General features: G+C 43.9%; 1 protein-coding gene across 1 annotated transcript; it reads right to left on the reverse strand.

The window, feature by feature from the left end:
* Positions 1-2615: 2615 nt before the first annotated feature.
* On the reverse strand, positions 2616-9950 carry LOC147638910 (uncharacterized). Its single transcript, XM_086792924.1, has 2 exons — positions 9774-9950; positions 2616-3363 (listed from the first exon to the last, which is right to left on the reverse strand). Exons 1-2 carry the CDS (start codon positions 9948-9950, stop codon positions 2704-2706), a joined length of 837 nt encoding a protein of 278 aa, XP_086649050.1. The 3' UTR covers positions 2616-2703.
* Between the last annotated feature and the right edge of the window lie 2074 nt (positions 9951-12024).

Here is a 12024-nt window from a genome sequence, read left to right on the forward strand (position 1 = left end):
ACACATTGTTTGAACAACATGCATGTTCCCCATGTAGAGCACACATACTATGCCAACTTTCATAAAGGAATCTGTTCTTGAAGGCGTGTATGTCAATAATTCGAGCATAAGAGGTATGAGGGGCAATGCAATGCAGAAGGGATTTGGTCCCATGGGCTTCTCAGGTATCACAACAAAAACCAAGACAGTGATCGATCGTTTCCTTCTGCCATGGCGAAGGGGCTGCCGTTGGGCCACACCGTTGACATCAAGCCGTTCATGTGAATAGCCTCCTCTCCCATCCATGAATGCATCGAGTTCAAGGTATAGATAAATATATATAATACATTTTGTTTGAAATCTTTAGGTAGTCCTCTATATATATATATATATATATATATATTCTATATAGATAAATATTTTATTTAAAACAAAACAATCTAAATCTTTATCAAACATTAATCAATAGTCATCAGTCTTTGACTTTTTAGGAAGGTTTTGAATTGATGTTTATATTAGGTTGAATCATTAATTATAAAACAATTCATTACAACACTCATGTATACGATTGCATCGAGTTCAAGGTAGCAGCGCAGTACCAGTTCTGGTTTGCACTTGGAGGAGGCAAAGGCGGTCGAGGAGCTCGAGGAGGCGAAGGCACGACCACGTGGAGCTCAAAGGTAGCAAACTGAGGTGCCTGGCATACATAGAATAACCAAAATTTTTAAAAATTTAAAGGCTAGCCAAAATGCAACCACTTTTTCTCAATCATTTTTTAATTAAAAAACCCAAATTATTCTACACTCTCTCTCTCTCTCTATATATATATATATATATATATATATATGTGTGTGTGTGTGTGTGTGTGTATGTGTGTGTGTGTGTGTGTGTGTGTGTATAACAAAACACGTGGAGGGAGGGCCAGTCTCCCTTAAGCTTCTAAATGAAAATTTATCCTTAAGAAAATATATCATTTTAATATTTAAATATCCATTTTTAAGTTTTACATTCTTACTCTACAAAGAGGAAAAATATTTAATAGGCTATTCACTTCAAAAATGTAATCTAGAATATTAAAAATATTTAATAGACTATTCACTTATAAATGAAAAATTATGATGTGACATAAAGGTATATTTATTTAAGGAGGGTTTCCTATGCCTACTAAAAGTCTCGTATGCATATGGAAATTGAAATAACTATGCATGTACAAAAATAAGACTTTCCTACTTGGGTCACATTCGTTGCGACCTCATTCGAGGTATTGGCATTCCCAGCCGGGTACTGGGCATCACTTGTACCAGCATTGTTGAATGTGACCCCACTTCGTATGCACTTGGGAGCCATCCTCGACACAAAAGTTAAGCAAAAAACATGAAAAAACACTCGAACGTAAACTGCGGATTTAACACTTGAGAGGGTTAAAGAGCGTAAAGTAAACTAGTTCTAAACACTCAAATTCGCTGTAGTTTTTACCCTTGATTAGCTTGATTGGAGCTTAATTCTTGAGAGAGAGTGTGTGTAATAATGAGAAATAAGAGAGGGAGCCTGATATTATAGAAAGAGGAGAGAAGATATGCCCCATGAGAAATAAGAGAGGGAGCCAATTTTGAAAATTCTGTCCGAGAATAGAATTATATTTTACGAGTCAAATTTCAATCCAGTGTGTCGAACAAAGGGAATTCTTTTTGTTTTCTTTGTTTTTGGGGAGGGGGGTAGAAAACTTTATCTACACATGCGCGTGCTTGGACATTGCTGCTTGGATATTTTTTTGGGGGGTGCTTACGGGGTAGGGAAAAAGGTGAAATTTTCAGGCTAGAAAGAAATTTTCCCTGGATAAAATAAATGGTACGCACGTTTCGTGCAAGATTACAAAACGTCGAAGCTCGCCCGAATCGAATATACTGCACATACTACCGCCAGTTTTAGTAGTAAATAACTTGTCATCTTTCTGCTAAAGTAGATTATAGAAGGTGATCCCGTTTGATCCATCCGGGAAAAGGCGGCATTCATTCATTCCCAGACACACTGTGAGTCTGTCTATCTCTCTCTCTCTCATCAGCCTGTTGTGCAGTCACCAGTGCAACAAGCTTCGGAGGACCATATTTATTATTATTCGATTATTTTTAAAAAACTAAAATATGTCACAGACTCACAGGAATTATGTGATCATTTGAAGTATGTGGTACTAAAAGACATGTGACATAAAGGTACCTGCCACCACGGAATGTGACATAAAGGTTCTGTAAAGACATGTGACATTAAGGTTCCTGCCAGTGCTGCCACACGGAGTACAAAAAGACATGTGACATCCACAAAAAGACATGTGTAAATAAAAACATAAGGGCTTAATTGAAGGGTTGCCTTTAAATTTAAGGGTTTCTTTTTTTTTTTTCTTCAGCGAGAAAAGGTAGAAAATTATATTAACAAGAAGAGCCGCATGGGCTCAGATTACAAGAGGAGAATCTGGGATACAATACTAGGAACACGCCTAATAGGCTCACTGGCCAGAAGGTTTTTTTTTTTTTTCTGTCGGTGATGTGACATAAAGGTACTTGCCATGGAGTGTGACATAAAGGTCCCTGCAATGTGTTGCGACATTGCACAAATGCCGTGAGTGTTATATATATATATATATGAAATGCATGTTGGAACGTGCAGCATATGCGTGCAGTAAGGAGGGTGAGACAAGGCAATATTGGTCATAGTGTGAGGATGGGGAGGTCATGGGGAGTTGTGGCTATTATGGTGTTGTGCGCCAGCGGCCTGCTGGGCGTAGCGAGCGGCCATGGCAGCATGGAGGACCCCTTCAGTAGCGTCTACAACTGCTACCTGGAGCTTCCGGTTCCCACGTCGGCAGCTTGCCAAGCCGCGGTGGCGCTGAGTGGGACCCAAGCGTTCTATGATTGGATGGAGGTGAACCTGCCCAACGCCGCTGGCCGCCACCGCGAGCTCATTCCGGATGGCCAACTGTGCAGCGCCGGGCGGGAGAAGTATCAGGGCCTCGACCTGGCACGCTCCGACTGGCCAGCCACCTCCTTGTCCTCCGGCGTCCCCTTCACATACCTCTACCTGGCCACCGCCCCGCACTTGGGCTTCTTGGAGTTCTACGTCACCCGGGATGGTTACCAGCCCACTGAGCCGCTCAAATGGGCAGACTTGGAGGACCCGCCCTTCATCAACGTCACCACCACGCTTGACAGCGGCTCCTACCAAATCCCCCGCACCACGCCTGCCGCCAAGGCCGGCCGCCACCTCATCTACGTCATTTGGCAGCGCTCCGACAGCCCCGAGGCCTTCTACTCCTGCTCCCACGTCGACTTCGTCGATGCCCTCTCTCTCCACTCCACCACCTAGGCCCTCTGCATGTGTCCCGACCAATAGCTAGAAAGGGGGTGAGTGGAATGGCCACTTGCTCTTTCTCTTAGGGGCAGTGCTCTCACGCACGGAATGCTCTTGTTATAATAAGAATCAATATGTTTCATGCGCGCATCGTCGCCTCTCGGTACTGTGTCTATAATTTTCGATCACTCCTCCCTTCATTCGCTCTCGCTCTTCCCTACTCTCTAGTCTCCCCATGAGTATCATTCTCTCCTCTCTCTCTCTCTCTCTCTCTCTCTCTCTCTCTCTCTCGTTGCCACGCATGGGCGTGTGCACATATGTATATAGGGTAATGGGACCATGCTATTATGCATTCATTCATTCCCAGACACACTGTGAGTCTGTCTATCTCTCTCTCTCATCAGCCTGTTGTGCAGTCACCAGTGCAACAAGCTTCGGAGGACCAATTAGATTACTATTCTGTTATTTTTAAAAAAAACTAAAATTAGATTATTATTCTGTTGTTTTTCTGCTAAATTAGATTATAGAAGGTGATCCCGTTTGATCCATTGGGTAAGTCACCAGTGCAACAAGCTTCGGAGGACCACATTTATTATTATTCTGTTATTTTTTTAAAACTAAAATAGCGAATGGCGCATTTTCAAGATTTTCCAAATTAAAAACTAGGCTCAGAGGTTCGTTCCCTGACGAGAGAGAGAGAGATCAATTAAACAAGGTTGCAAATGAAATCATTTACAAATGGTCCTGCAAAGTTATGGTGTGTTGTGTTGTTTGGCATATGGTGGATTCCAAGCACTTGTTGTTTTGGTGAACGGTGGATCCTAAACAATTCTCGACTTTACTAATTTGACTAGAGTAGTGTATCGATTGCCATATGGTGGCCGATTCCAAGCACTTCTAATCTCTAGTCTTTTTTTTTTGGCATAGGGTGGATCCTAAACAATTCTCAATTACACTTTTACTACTTTGATTAGCACAGTAATATTGGTATCCCAAATTTTTACGTGAACTTTAAAAGTTTCTATGTAAGTCCTTCGAATGTTGTAATAAGATATACACAGCTTCAATTTGAACTCAAAATGCTGATTAGTATAGGTTATGAGTAGAATTAGAAGTAGCTAAACATTTTCACTGCAACCGCTCGTTTCTCACAAAATGAATTTACTCTCAGCACATTGGCACGTGCCTAGAAGACAATTGCTTTCTACTTCTAACCAGATGTTTGCTCCATAAACATAATGTTGTTTGTTGACTCCACCTTTTGAAAAACCTCTTTCATACAAATATCGTACAACTTAAAGATGAGCCTTGAAAATTAAAGCACTATGCTTATTGCATACTCTTACATAAACAAATATGAGCGATACTATGCTCACATGCGTTTGATCCATATGTAATTCTTGGGTGTTTCAAGTTATACTTGATTGAAGGATTGATTCTATCGTGGCTTCAACTTAGCTCTTTTTCACAAGTCCCATGCAATGTTGCTCCACTCCTTTCCTTCATATTACACCACATGGAAGAAACAACCTGTCTATGCCATTGTGGAAGAATTTCCACTTTCCTTACGCTTGTTTTAAAATTCAAAAAGGTTCTTGGTTGTTTGGGCACGTGGAGTATTCCACGTGTGTGAGTGGAACAATTTGTCGATCACAAAAGATCACAAAGTGCCACTTTTCTCCTTTAGTGTACGCGATACTCATGCACAATTCGAGTGGAATCTAGGAGAGCTCTACAAAATCCATGTACTACTCGTTAATCATGTGCATAAAGCAGTCAATATCAAGGTTGGGTTCTTCATGCATGTAGAATTGCCATCGATGTCCGGGACCCCGATCCTGGGGCCCGTGACACTTGGTATCAGAGCATGGATCATTGGGAAGCCCACATGGGGGGCATGTGATGCCAGGTCGGAAGAAATCATAATTAAAAAAAACAGCAAAAACGGCAATTTGAGCAAGACTATATGACAGTCACAGAGCCGACGGCACAAAAGTAGCCGACAACAGAAAAACTCATTTTTGAGCATCAAGATGATGGAATTTGCCCATGATTACATACACCTATCACGAGTGTGTGGACGCGAGGTACATGATGGCATGCTTGGTCGAGACCGCCGGGGACCTAGGCTGCAAATATGGAAGCTTCAATAACAAGGCAGCTCTGGACGACGGATGCCCAAACGATGGAATTTGAAGACATGTTATATATGAAAAGTGATCGGTTTTCCAAGTAGAATGTACATATGCAGTCTCTTTTGTGAAAATCCATAGTTGACCAGTGAGCTATTTGGCATGTGGAATGATTGGTATGGATACAAGGGAAGATATCAAGGTGCAAGTCCAACTGAGTTGTTGGCAAGGGCCAATTTCTAATAGAGGCCCATATCATTCATACGAGGAGAGTCAAAGATATATGAAACTCGGTCCTGGTGGAGCTGATATAGCACTTTGAATCAGAAGAACAGCGGGCTTAGGACCTCACATGAGATAACCACCATGGAAGGTGAAGATTTGAAGAAAACGACAATCCAGATATAGTGGCACATTTCAGACCAGCAGCACTCGACTTCATGGTTGCGGGTTGGAAACGCCACATCAAGATCATTTGTGAGGGGAAACAAGACAACCATGTAGAATTAGCCGAACCGTGTGATCCGGGAGAGGCACATCTTTTGAATATACATATTGATATGAACTAATGGGTATGTGGAATTTTAAAATGCATGAACATATGGGAATTGAGCAAAATCAGCATGTGGAATAAACGGCAATACAGGTGCCAAGAAGAAACGGTGTGGTAAGCCGAATCAACTTGAATTAGGTCATTGGCCGAAATGCAGAGCTCTGAAGCTACAAGGATGCAGATGTATTGGGTTGAAAGTGACATGATGCAAGACCGAAGAACCCTTGGAGGAGTAGGCTTGTAGTTGTGAAGCCAGAGACTAGCATGAGGCAAGTATGAAGAACCCTTGGTGGAGAAGGCTTGTTCTTGTGCAGACGCATGGATGAAGTTTGCATGTGATTGTTGACACAAGGGGGTTGTAGCGTGAGAGGCGCAAGGTACTGCTCGTGGTAGAAACGGCGTGTGAATGGAACCTACAGGGTCGATCTAAGATGGAATCATGAAGCATATGCATATAGATATCAATGAAGCAACAAAGGGGCCATGTATGCATTACAGCGACCGGTTATGGGACTGGAAGCTGATCTTTTGAAGATTGATGCAGCGGGTATGGGACCGTTGTGTCGGCATGGTACTCTCATATATATCATATAACATGTAAGAGCAATGAATGCAAAACCGCCATGCAAAACCGCCAAGACGAATCATTTGGGAATATCAAGCGGGATTGTATCCGCTAAGCGGCAAGGTGTCGACTAAGGCCATGAGGAGCCTTGTGGCAGTGAAGCCACCACATTCTTTCCAGAGATCATACATATATTTATATCTGCAGAAGGTATCAGATTGAACATGAAAGTCAATGAAGCTGCGCACAATGGTATGAGATTATATGCAAGGGACTTGAACCCCCATATAAGATGAGATCATATGCAAAGGAGTTTCAACCCCCATTTCACATGCAATCATATCCAAGGGGCTTGAACCCCCTGTCACTCACAGCTATTAGCAGCATCCAAGGGGCTTGAACCCCCATATATCAGGCAACTGGGCAAATAAAGCTGTCAGTTTCAGATGGAGTTGGTGGAAGCTACTGTGAAGTGGAAACCATTCTCACCATTGATATGCGGGTGAGGGTGAGACCAAAGACGGCATCAATAACCCCATCATCTATATCATCATGTGGGTCGACAGAAGGTTGGCAGAAGCCAGGTAAGTAGAGTTGGCAAGAGACATCATCATTCGGGTAAGGGTGAGTCCAATCATGGCACCAATATTCCCTATTCATATATATCATATCATCAGAAGGACCCAACATAGTGGTCATATCAAAGTGGCCGTGCAACCAGTATTGCACAAGAAGGTCACAAAACCGAAACTACAATCCATGGACTCTTAGGTGTGTCAAACACTTTGGGGTCCATACCGGCCCAAACTGGAGAAATCTAGGGAGGGTAAACAGATTTTGGAATACAACGTGCTACATGAGGTCAAGTTAGGACCATGAAGGCACATATGCATACCAAGGGGAACTTGAAAGATGGAAACAGCCAAGAGCGCAGGTGGCAATGTACTTATGGTTGGATGATGGTAGCAAGGTGGCAATTGCTCTCATCGGAGTCAAATGGGGAGACTTGGGCCAAGTGAAGTTAAAGATGAAAACTGCACGTGCGCAAGGTGGCAATTGTGCTATGTATGCGTGAATGCTTAGTGGCAGTGTTCATTGGATTCCAAGACAACACTTGGGTTTTGTTGTTGGCAGCATCTATACTTAGCCGTTCAAAGGGCAAACAAGATGCATAACAGGTACTCAAAGGCTCGAAGACAAATCAAATAGGTGACTTGGGATTAGCCTACTAAGCTACTTGTATCCTCAAGCTTCAACATCCGAGCAACTAGGCTCATGCAGTATGAGCAAACAAACATTCAAGCATCACTGCTCACAGTTACAAGGGTGCAACTTCCAAAGGTGAGAGATTATGTAAAGGCCAACATGGTGTCATGAAGGCTAGAGCAAACTCAAGCTCAAGGATCGTATTGCAAAAATCATAAGCAGGTTAATCATCACACAATGGTCAAAAGAACCTACACATGGTTGCAGGAGATAGACAGGACAAGAATCAGTGCAGAGGCCAAGCTAGCGTTAGTAAGGTTCTACAACTCATGTCCGAGATGGATTCAGCACCTTAGCGCACATGGGTAATAGCAGAGCCATAGGCTCACCACAACCCACAGGTTCAAAGGATCAATGGAAAAAGAACATGCAAAGCTTATCTTGGTGTCAAGACAGCTACTAGGGCTTGGCTTGACCAGGAAAACCTTGTCCTCAACAATGTCGACAACATGGATTGGAATAGTAGATGATTAGATTGGTGTGATGAGACGCCAAGTGAAAACAGGGTTATGAAAATCAATGGGGTCGACCTCCTTGAAGATGGGAATATCTTTGGAAACTCTTGAGAAAGGGACGATCAAGAAGGCCAGAACATACTTGATTCAGGAGAAACAGGCAAGTGCTGCTTTGTCTTGAAGGACTCCACATTCGGCTCAGACAGGTGTCAAGCGGGGACCAATGTAGCAGTTTGGTACCTTGCACATTGGGGATTCGGGGGACTCTCGAGCAGCTTGAAATCCAGGCCACAAAGATAGATAAAAATCTAAAAATATGCATAGTTGTTGTAACGGGTTAGACACTGACTTTTCTCATGGGCTATAAAGCAAGGTTAAGACCTCCCGCTTTCTTTTTTCTTAGTTGTAGGCACTTGTTGGAGAATATACTAAACATGATACTACAAAGGCACTCCCTACTAGTTTGAAAATCAATTGACGACGAGGACGTCAATTCTATAAAGGGGGGTGTATGTGAGGTCGGGAAACCAACCCAAGACCCATGGGGCTTTGGGGGTATGCTTGACCGCACCGAAAATCATGCATCTATCTGGGGAGGAAGTGTAAGGAGCGGCGAAACATGGACCCATATCTAGGCAAACTAGAACGCACTCACGCACTGGGTAGGCACATTAGGCCTCCCTGGTTGCCATGGGGGTTAATAGGTGCCATGTGCCTCGGGGGATGCCCTCCCCACCTTGAGGGAGATCATGCCAGAGTGGAAATGGAACTGACGGAAGGAAAAACGGTGGAAACGGCAAAGCCGCTGGGATGGCGAGCCGTGCCGAGCCGACACGCCGATGAGGCCAGGCCAGTTGGATCATGGATTCGAGATGGATGGATGGACCCGAGACCACGAGGCCATGGAGACGGGCCTGGTATACATGAGAAGGGTGTGATGACCCGACAAGGTTATATCGCGCTATGACGCGCTCAACGACTAATGGAGCCGAGCTATATCATATATTGGCATGATGGGACGCATTGCGGCCCGATGTCCAGGACCCCGATCCTGGGGCCCATGACAAAGGTCCACTTACAATGATTGGAGTTGCATGGCATTAGTTGACGATTTTGACATTTGGAGCATTTGCTGTATGGTGTGGCCAGCATTGCAGAGGAGATTGCACTATGAGGACATTGTGTTATTAGGGATGGAACTACAACACAACTGATCTACAAAGAGTCAAGACCTTAGACAAGTTGGGAAAAGTTGACCAAGCGGGACATGTAGAGGAAGTGGTGCTGAAGTCATACATGAGTCAAAAGATTTTACACCAAATTCCTCTTATTTTTGTAGGTTTGCTCTCCTGAAGATGAGAGTTGCCTTATGGCTTTGCAAAGAAACTCCTAAAAGTGAGATGCCTTATTAGAGAAGAGAGCTAGCCAATTTCCTGGTGTCCCCCTAGACCCATAACGCAATGACACACCTAGCGTTGCACTTGATGCCGACCAATGCCCTTGTGGTCTATGAGAGCAGCGTTCATTGCAACCAATGCTGCCAAATCTGCGTTCATTGCAACCAATGCTGCCAAATCTGCGTCCACCACTTTTGAATTGGTACTGCCAGCTCTTGCACTAGCTATGCAAATGCTCTGGCTGCTTAAGAAACAGAGCATGACGAATAGGAGAGGCTACTATATTACAGCCTTTGAAACATGCAGTCCTCATGGTCCACCACCACGATCAGAAGCAACTAAGGCTAGTTGTGAGAAGGAGACCAAGATTCGACGCTGAAGCAAAGGTCATGGGGCCAAGATGAGCAACAATTTCTCCAAGCACCACCCTATGCATTCATAGATTCATAACCCTCTTCCTTGCACGTGCACAATCGTATGCCTCCAGCATTGGTTCAGTTCACTACTGCCGCAATGCCCCATGCTGCCTTCGCAATAGCATTGCCATGTGTTGTGCCTCGTCGCCATCAGCCTTCTAGCTCACAGCGTCCTATGTGTGTGTGTGTGTGCGTGCGCGTGTGTGCGTGAGAGAGAGAGAGAGAGAGAGAGAGAGAGAGAGAGAGAGAGAGAGAGTGATGGCCCGCATGAGTGCAACACCTTGAACACCTACCCTAAACGAAAACTACAACACAAGAGAAAGCACAACCACTGAAAATCAAAGGTGGCCAATACGCACACTGTTTTGTTCCTATGGCAGACTGCCTTGGCCTAGTGGGGGGTATGGCCTTGTGCAGGCCAAAAAGGGCTTAGGCCCAAGGGCATATTACAAGAAGTGGTCACGGCCCAAGCGATTGTTGTATGTATTGGGGGGTTCTTGGAGAGAGATGTCTGCATCTTGTACACATACCATGGTAATAGAGAAGGAAGTAGCTTGTACATTGTATAGGTACCATGGTAAAGGAGAAAGAAGCAGCATGTTCCTCCAAACCACAACAATGAGAAGGCCTTGTCTAGTGAAGGGAGCATTACCTGGAATGAGAATGTGGCATCTAGACAAACATCATCATATCTTTCAAAGTCAAAAAGTATTTTTCGGGTTTCTGGAAACAATGCAATGCATTTGTAGCATCAGTATGTGGTTTTGGCAGACCCAAGCCATCCAATAAACTGGTGCATGATAGCAGATTCTATTTTTCCATGAAGGACCCGCAATGCCCTGGCTTAGAACTCAACATCTAGAAGCCTCTTCCAAACTCAAGAATCCTACTTAGAAAACATATCAAGATCTTCAACTTTGCAAGTGTTCGAAAGAGAGACATGGCAGCCGAGAATAGAAGTTTCACACAGACAAAATTCTGTTTAAATAGGTTTACACCAACTGAGCTTCTGATAACAATTGATGAACAAGAACAAACCTGGAACAAAGGCCAATAACCATGCAACCAAAAAGAAATAGTCAAGCCAAGAGTTGGTGTGACACGAGGGCAACTAACACAAGTTTGAATTCAATACTTTTGTGTGTTACATAGCACGTTTATGCTACTCAGGAAGAAACACTCCAGACATGAGAAGCCGAGGGAGCTGCTAGCAAGCTCATACTAAAAACAAGGAAGAGCAACCTCAAAATGATGCATTGAATCATGTAATTGGCTTCAGCTCACTGAGACTGTAGAGATACTCTCTACATAAGTAGGGAAACAATTGCAAAGCATAATTAACATTCAATTGCTAGGAAGCTGTGTGCAAAAAGCATGAAAGACCAGCAACAACTATGTGATGGCAAATTCAGCTACTAACATTTCTTCAATAATGATAGCGACCACAAATACAGCAGGGTGCTGCTAGACATGGTGGTTGTATGTGACATGCTTGCTTGACACTCTACCCACCCCTTATCTCATTATGTCCACAGTTGCCACAGCAGAGGTTACTTGGGGTTTCTCATTCCATACATTTGATTTGATGCATCCTGTAGTCGAGAAAGGGGTTCAAGAGAATATGGAGAACACGATAGTGGGAACGATGGCAACATAGCAAAAGCTACAGATGTAAAATCTTGCAAAAGGTGACAATATGGTGCGAGGTCGGTCGCATCCATCGCTTGCGACAAAGATGAAGTCCCTTGGCCTGCAGAAGTGCATAGAGATGCAAAGCCTCTCTTTCCGAATTAACTCACACACAATGGTGATGCTGCAGAGGCAAAAAAGTCAAGGCCACTTGTAATCCGTTGCTTCTCCCTGTCCTCTCAGCAGCAACTGATTTGTGGGAATGGCCAGCTTTGGGATCTCATGCTTTC

The sequence above is a fragment of the Cibotium barometz genome, chromosome 4 (assembly GCF_041138505.1).
Source record: "Cibotium barometz isolate CiBa-2024 chromosome 4, ASM4113850v1, whole genome shotgun sequence".
Classification (NCBI taxonomy): Eukaryota; Viridiplantae; Streptophyta; class Polypodiopsida; order Cyatheales; family Cibotiaceae; genus Cibotium; species Cibotium barometz.

What these genes read in the sequence shown, in the direction of transcription:
- LOC147638910 (XM_086792924.1), bottom strand. Translation starts at nt 9,950, where the DNA reads ATGCTCTGTTTCTTAAGCAGCCAGAGCATTTGCATAGCTAGTGCAAGA. An exon ending in AGGGCATTGGTCGGCATCAA is followed by an intron (nt 3,364 to 9,773) that starts GTGCAACGCTAG and finishes CCCCCTTTCTAG; the next exon opens with CTATTGGTCGGGACACATGC.